At 36.5% G+C, this 8,507-nt stretch overlaps 1 protein-coding gene across 1 annotated transcript; it reads right to left on the minus strand.

Annotated features, from left to right (window-relative positions):
• Nucleotides 1-128: 128 nt before the first annotated feature.
• Nucleotides 129-8,221, minus strand: npm2a (nucleophosmin/nucleoplasmin, 2a). Its single transcript, XM_067413255.1, has 5 exons — nt 8,009-8,221; nt 7,845-7,927; nt 6,914-7,024; nt 6,740-6,833; nt 129-392 (listed from the first exon to the last, which is right to left on the minus strand). Exons 1-5 carry the CDS (start codon nt 8,106-8,108, stop codon nt 289-291), a joined length of 492 nt encoding a protein of 163 aa, XP_067269356.1. The 5' UTR covers nt 8,109-8,221; the 3' UTR covers nt 129-288.
• Between the last annotated feature and the right edge of the window lie 286 nt (nt 8,222-8,507).

Below are 8,507 nucleotides of genomic sequence, written 5' to 3' on the forward strand. Positions count from 1 at the left end.
GTCACAAACCAGATTCCCGTTCCCACTGCACTTAGTCATTGCCTTTACAAAAAAAGAAAGAAAAAAAGAACTTGTTCTATAACAACATGCATATCTTCTACAGATGAGCAAAAACACATCATATAAAATTGTGGTATTATTTACACTCATATTTTATTATTTTACAAGGCTGTTTTTTTATTCAGCATTAAAACACTTGAAGTTAATACAGTTTTCAAAGTTGACCATCACTGTGATGATTTAGAAACAAATAGGCAGGGTCCATATTGCAGTCACAGGATCCATGGTTCAATTGTCAAAATAAGCTCTGATCACTGCCATTTTACCATCATCATCCTCTTCATTCTCCTCCTCCTCCTCTTCCTCTTCTCCAGTCATTTCAATGGGATTCACTGAAAAATTTAAATAAAGCAGAAATTAATATTTAATAGTTGAACACCATTAAAAATTTAAAGTGCATTTCTTTCCATTCATTAATCCCATGAAGGTAAAAAGCCTTGAACCAAATCCAAAGCATTTAAAAAAAAATATTAGACAGAAACAAGATATTCTTTGGTTTTACAGTGTCAAATTCTTTTTGAGAGCAAAATCAATGGAAAATAACACCTTTATTCAATTTTGTCTGTGTTAGTCTCCTATTAAATTTATGTTGTAAATACAGCGCTTTTCATTCTACAGCAGCTGATGCCGTTCACGTGAGCACCACAACGCACGCGTGTGAAGATGACAACATAAACTGCGTATGACACTGACACAGACTAGACGAAATTGTTGAATAAAGTTGTATTTTTTGTATGTTTTTGCACTCAAAGTATTCTCGTCTCTTCATAAAGGTTGAACCACTGGAGTCACATTAGACTATTTTAACAATGCCTTTTTACTACCTTTCCTTGAAAGTGTTAAAGGTGAGGTAAGTGCTTTCTGGAAACTGCCGTTGGTATTTTTGAAATCACCAAAACAAACACACCCCTATATCGATAGCTCCTCCCCGCATATACACAACACAGGCAACAGCAATGGCGGAATCTGTATAGTAATCCAGGATGAATGCTCAATGAAAAAGTTATCATGAACAACTCGCTAGCACGAGCATGACAGTGCAACTAATGAATTAGTGGGTGGAGCTAAAGTGCTACCTTTGCGCTTTTGTTTTTCAACTCTGATTGGTGGAATTTTCGAATTTCGGTCGGAAATGCAACTTGGACAAAGCGAAAACTAAGGTTTTGTTTAAAAGCGACCGTTATTTTAGAACGTATTTTTCCATGCCATGGCACTTTTTTTTTTATTTTTTACAAACTTGTTTTGTTTGAATTATGGTATATTCCAATTGTTAAATGCATGGAAGTGAATGTGTTGTCGTTTAAACACCTTGGCCATGTTAGTTGATATAATGCGTGATGAGTTTGCACCAGAGGATCTGTTTTTATTACATAAATTCATCAGTTTTCCCTGAGATGCATAGAAATAGGTGGCCAGTGAACATGTGAGAAGAACTTTGTTTCATGCACATTGTGTATCTGATGTGAATAAAACATTTATTTAAATTACAATTGAAAGCATTATTATTGCAGCTTCCATAGATATGCGTATGGGATAAAATTTTAACAAACTTATTTTTTTTATATAGGCTATAGGCTAATATTTAATGTATATTTAAATCTCTGAAACCACAAATAAACATTATGTGGTGGAAGAGTGATATATGAACAGCGATATATGAAAAGCACTGAGCATGTTGTCTCTGATAAATTCAAACGTGCCTGCCCCTGAGTCAGTGGCACGCGAGCAAAAAAAAAAAAAAAAAAAAAAAAAAAAAGTTTCTTAGGCCACATGTAAAATTTGATGCATCAAAACGATTATGAAAATGAATACTTACGGATGACAGTTAGTGACAGTAAAAGTTCAGTTTATTCCCCTCCTATTGACATAGATGTTTACAGAGCAGGTCACCTTCCTTTAAATCCTTTCTTTAATTCCAAAGGGGAAGATGGACTTTTGTCTTAATTTGTGCTGTATTATTTGGTTACTGTGCTATTCCTAGTTCAAAAGGTAGCAAAAAACAAACAAACAAAAAAACCCTGAAATCTAAAGTGTTCATGTGATTTTATACAATGTTGTGAAATTAATGAATGCATAATAATCATGATAATCGTGAAACCGTTTTTATCAGACTATAATCATACTAAAAAAATATATAACCGTTGCATCCCTAGAACAAAAAAAAGTTAAACATGATTATTTTAAAAAATAAGCTCAAATAATAATGCAGGCTGACATCTTGAGAAGAAGCAAATTCCATGGATTAAAGGGTTAGTTCACCCAAAAATGAAATTGATGTCATTAATGACTAATGTCGGTCCACACCCATAAGACATTTTATATTTTAGTCCCAGAGCATGTCTATGCACACTGAACTGTACTGGCCATGTCCAGAAAGCTAATAAAAACATCATCAAAGTAGTCCATATGTGACGTCAGGTTAATTAGAATCTCTTGAAGCATCGAAAATACATTTTGGTCCAAAAATAACAAAAAAAATACGGTACATAAAGATTCAAACGGTCATGAATCAGTGAATCGATCAGTGATTTGGATCGCCAATGTCGCATGATTTCAGCAGTTTGGCAGTTTGACACACGTGATCCAAACTGCTGAAATCACGTGACATTGGCAATCGAAATCATTGATCGATTCACTGATTCATGACCGTTTGAATCTTTATTTGAGGTTTGAAAACAAAATCGGAAGAGAAGAATGATGTTGAATAAAATCTTAGTTTTTATTGTTTATGGACCAAAAGGTATTTTCGATGCTGAGATTCTTATCAACCAAGTGATGTCACATATGGACTACTTTGATGATGTTTTTATTAGCTTTCTGGACATGGACAGTAAAGTGTGCATAGACTGCATATGCTCTGGGATTTAAATATAAAATATCTTAAACTATGTCTGAAGATGAACGGAGGTCATCTCATCGTTACGGGTGAGGATTAACATTAGAGTCATTAATGACATCAATTTCATTTTTGGGTGAACTAAACCTTTAACAAACCTTCTCACTGCTGTCTTTTTTTGAAAATAGGCTCATTTTCCATGTCCCTTAGAGTTAAACAGTTGAGTTTTACCCTTTTTGAATCCATTCAGCCGATCTCTGTATCTGGCCTGGCGGTAGCACTTTTAGCATAGCTTAGCATACATCATTGAATCATATAGGTCCATAAGCATCAGTGATCAAAAAATGACCAAAGACTCTCAATATTTTAATATTTAAAACTTGACTCTTCTATAGTTAAATCGTGTTCTAAGACCAATGAAAAATGAAAAGTTTATATTTTTTAGACCGTAATAGCTAGGAACTACAGTCTCATTCCGGCGTAGGAATTTTGCGGCCGTCATGAGGGCAGCAGCGCAATGATATTACACAGCGCCTAATAGACCCTTTTACTGTTTGTATACAATGATGACATAGCAACGTATGCGCGCATTTTGGCAACAAACTGTGGTGAGAATCAGCAGCATGTCAAGCTACGTGAGCAGATTAAGCAACACACAAACCGAGAAAGTTATTTTAAAAAGTTGACTTTATCAAATGGTATTGGGCTACCGGTTGTTATTGATTCGTATGTGTCGACACACTTCTGTTTAAAGTTTAATTTTGTAATGCTATAGTACTTTAATAGCAACTATGTTGCTTGCATACATTTCTCAGATGGTTATTTTGCAATTAAACTATTAATAAAATCATTACAAATGAAATTGATAAGTACTGTGATTATTGATATGATAATCTGGGGGTAGGGGGGGGGGTACATTATACACACCAGTGGCAGCCAATGTTGGGAGGTTTATTATAAAGCATTAAGTTTCAAGTGCAGTAAATGTTTTACAAATTAAAAAATTTTATGCGAGCATTTTTATGCCCTCGTTCCAATCAATGCATTTAATCGCCTGCAGCCACAGATACTGCCGGTTCTTCTGAAACGGCCGTGATCCTGTCAGAATCCTATAAAACTTAAGCCCATTGGTGGAGTAGCGATTAGTGCAACCGAAAACGCAACAGCCAGACATTTTGATGCTGGGAAACCATTTTGATAAACTTTCGGAGTTGCTAACACGTTAGAACAACTAGGGAAAAACACTTCCGTTGCCAAAATGTGCGCGCAACTCTTTGATCACGTGGGCTGTAAAAGGGTCTATAGGCAAACTTTTGTCAACATAACCAGCGTGACGATCTTGCTTGCTCAGAGAGCATGTGTTGTAACCATGGAAATGTTTGTGAGAGACGATTTGGAAGATATTTACTTGGTGCAGATCCCGAACCGTATCTATTTGAACCGGAATAACAGTTACACTGAAGACGAGCTTTTGAAATGTGAAAGAGAAAGTGTGGCTGAACAGACTGGGGCAGAAGGGACGAGGAGAGCAGATTCAAACTGGTGAGTCAGAGAAGAGTCAAACTTCAAGGAAAAATGGTCTGACATGGATTCGGTCTGCCGGCCTTTTGATTTTAACTAACGCAATATGTGAACGAAATATGCTAATAATGCATAATAAGACTGCTTATTATGAAGACAGAGAGAGTGCGCGCTCTCCGTTGTTTCTCTCTGTCACACAGTTAACATGCGCCCAGTCATCTCACTCATAAATCACGAAAAACTGATCAAATAAGGCTTTGATGGGACAATTTTTTTGGTGGCCGCCAAATAATTTTCAATGCATGAGACACGCTCCGAAGCCTTGGAACAGAACGTAACATCACTAACGTAGTATTTTGTACCATAGAAACTGTAGATGAAAAATACAGGCAATTAACATTCTATTAATCAAACTATACACTACCTCACTAGAATGCTAAAAATAAAATTACTAACGTTAATATACTGTATAAACCAAATGGCTGCGCAAAACCCCCACATTTATTGATTTCATTCACAGGTTAGCTAAAGACAACAGCAGTGCTTTTCAATCTGGTCGTTGAAGCTAACCAAAAAAAAAATATTGTTATACTTACAGCCAAGGGGGTGATACACTTCTCCCTGTCTGGCCATATCCTTTAGATGCCGTACCATGGCAACACTATCCACGTTTTCCATATAGTCAGCTAGTCCCAAATGCTTTGAGCAAATACGCAGTTTCTTGTTTGAATCTACCGGTGTTTTAAAGGTCCCCTTCTTCGCGATTCCATCTTTCAAACTTTAGTTAGTGTGTAATGTTGCTGTTAGAGCATAAATAATACCTGTACAATAATAAAGCTCAAAGTTGAGCGAATGCCAAGCGAGATATTTTATTTAACAGAAGTTCCCTTTCAAAGCCTACAGCGAACGGCCGGTTTGGACTACAGCAGGAAGTGCAGGGATGTAATGACGTCACTAGAACCGTTTGTTGACTAACCCTCCGCCATAGCCTAGAAATCTAGACATCAAGACTAGACGTATCAAAGGTCATAGATGTTTATCAAAGAAATTGTTCATGTCTCTTAAGCCTAAATTTAAAAATTAAGAATAGGCAGTGATTTCTCTTATTTTAAGAATATAAAGGGAGTTTTTACACTGGCAGTTTAATTCAGAGCAGGGCACAGTTCGTATGAAAAATTGGTAATGTGAAAGTGGTCATGCGGACCTCAGGATATCTGCAGGTTTCACCAAGTCAAATTTAAGACTTTTTAAGACCATTATGAATTAAATTTAAGACCATTATGAATTAAATTTAAGACCTATATCACGCAATAAAAAAAACCATGCATAGGAAATGCAGAATCACTCAATTACTTAAACTTATTATTTAATTTATTTACATTGAACAAAGTATTAGTAAACTTATTCATAGCTCAATCCCACCAGGATTTTATATATATATATATATATATATATATATATATATATATATATATATATATATATATATATATATATATATATATATATATATATATATATATATACACTTTTTTTTTTTTTACTTATTTCATGGGCATATTGTACATGTGAACATTTTTATTTCTATGATCTACATATGTGTATTTTAAGATGTTCTGAAGGCCAAAAAATTAGATAACATTAGCTTGAAAACCATGTCACTCAGCGCCGCTGCGGATTGAAGAACAGAGTAACACAAAGACTAAAAGACCGGACGAAGCCATAGCCGAAGCCTCGTGCCAGTTTCATATGTTTTAAAGGTTAATCACATATTTTAGTAGAGAACAAGTAGTCTTGAGCTCCCATGTGTGGGGATTATTTTCTGTTTTCTGTTGCTAACAGTCAGTTATTTTGTTTTATTAAGTAATGCTGTGGATGGAAAGGGAGTTTGTGATGAGAGTTCAGTGGGGAATAAAGTTCGATCTGTTCGATGTTAATCGCCTCCGTGTTTGCATCCACTCCAGTTACATTAAGGAGCTATCCGCATTTTTCACTCGGACACAAGCGTTACAGCGCCACGGGTGACAACGTTCCCTGCCGCCCTCTACGTGATCTCATTTCATTACAGCAGCGCCACTATCACCATGGCGACTTCACTCCAATAATCGCAACTAATCATAATGCCTTAAAATACCAAAAGTACGAAATATTAATAATAAAACTATATATGAACTAACTAAAAAATCTTGTTGGGGCGGGGGCTCACTGGCGCCCCCCAGCTGTTGGCGCCCTAGGCGACCGCCTAGTTTGCCTATGCCTAGAAACGGCACTGCCTGGAGAACACTGAAAACAGAATACAAGTGTTCTAATGCAAACTCTTACATGTGATATGCTGAGCAGAGATGAACACAGGTCCTTTACCAGAGCACAGTTTAAAGGTGACAGGTGGTATGAGCTCCAAACCAGGAAAACTGATCTGCAACATATGACAAAATATTTACTCGTGAACATTTATGATGGGCAGTTTAAGTCTTTCAGCCACAATAATAAATTCACCATTGGCATGCAGTGGCGGAGCGTGGCAATGGGCAATGGTTTAGAAGCTCCGACACCATCACAGACAGAAACAATATGCATCTCATCTCCTGCCTCCTCACTAAGACATATCTGTGAAAATACAGAAAGCAGGTCATTTCAGGCCCACTCGTACACTTTATATACAGAGGCCTTCATTATTTACTCACCCGCAGGTAATGAAAAGTTAAAGTTAATAGTTATTCACTTTGGTCACAAGTGGCTTAAAAAAAAAAGAAAAAAAAAAAAGAAACCTTATCACACAAATCACATAAAAAGGGATGAGAACAATCTTCAGTAATAAACTGTGTTTTGTGTTTGATAAATTGCATGTAAATCGCCTGTGTGTTATCCTGCAATTACACTAGCGATTTTAACTACTCAACACAGATTTTGACTAAAGACCCGTAAACACAAAGGGTACATTAAGTTGTTTATAATTAAAGTGAATATGGAGTGGTACAGTCAAACCACAATTCACATTTTATAAACTTCTATAAAGTAGTTCCAGGACATGACACATTACAGTTTATCATCAAATAAAAAATATTGCAAATGGCAAATTATTTCGGCCCACCACCTCATACAATACAAATGAAAGTATAAACAAATGATAGCATGTTTTTTTATTTTTATAATTAAATGTCAAACGAACATGGTTCCCTTTGTGTTTGTGTTCCTGCCCAATGAAAAGATTCGACTGAGTAGAATGATTTAAATGAATCAGATTTGCTCAATTCAGTCACAACGATTAACGGCTCACTGCAGGAAAAGCTGAATCACAACGGGAAAAGAGAATCAATAGGCCTACATGTTTTAAACGATACGAGGGTGAGTAGGCTAAAAATAATGATAGGTTTCATGTTTGGTCGTAGTTTGAGCCCGAACCTAGGTTTGTGATAAGAACTGATACCGTTTTGATGAAAAACTGATTCTCCAGAAGATCATTTTCTGCTTGAAAGACAGCTGTGGTCTCCGAGCCACTGAGTACGCAACCTTTCAGGAAAAAAAAGAAAAGAAGGTAAAATACTGTAGGCTTTTGACATGGCTCGTTGTACAAGAGGTAAATGATCTTACCCCAGTGAACACAGGCTCTGTCAGACACAGACGACGAGCTGGATAATTCAGACAGACTAATGGAAGCTACAGAGTCATTTTCGAAAAAGCAGCTTGTCATTTCAGCCAGCACAAACGCTGTTCAGGTCAAACGGCGAGAGAAGAGAGTCTGTCTGCACCCTTTCTTCTCCAAAACGACCCAGCACGGCCACAATCGTAAATGTTTGTTTACACAGTAAGTAAGAGGCAAGTGGCCTATTTTTTTTTTTTTTTTTTTGAGAATATAATCAAACCCAATACATAAGTAATAGCTGGCACAAGGATTGAACAACTATGATGTTTTAATATTAAACAGTGCTGTTTGTCTGCACATCGATTCGAGCGAGAAAACACTGCACGCAGAACTGTGATAAATTGGATCTGTTAGTGATGAACTTCAGGTGTTTTTGCCTGAGCGTGCGAGACGCTTCATCAGACACCAGAGGGCGCGCGATGCCTTATCAAGTTTGTTTCCTAAGGC

This window comes from Pseudorasbora parva, chromosome 13 (assembly GCF_024679245.1).
Source record: "Pseudorasbora parva isolate DD20220531a chromosome 13, ASM2467924v1, whole genome shotgun sequence".
Classification (NCBI taxonomy): Eukaryota; Metazoa; Chordata; class Actinopteri; order Cypriniformes; family Gobionidae; genus Pseudorasbora; species Pseudorasbora parva.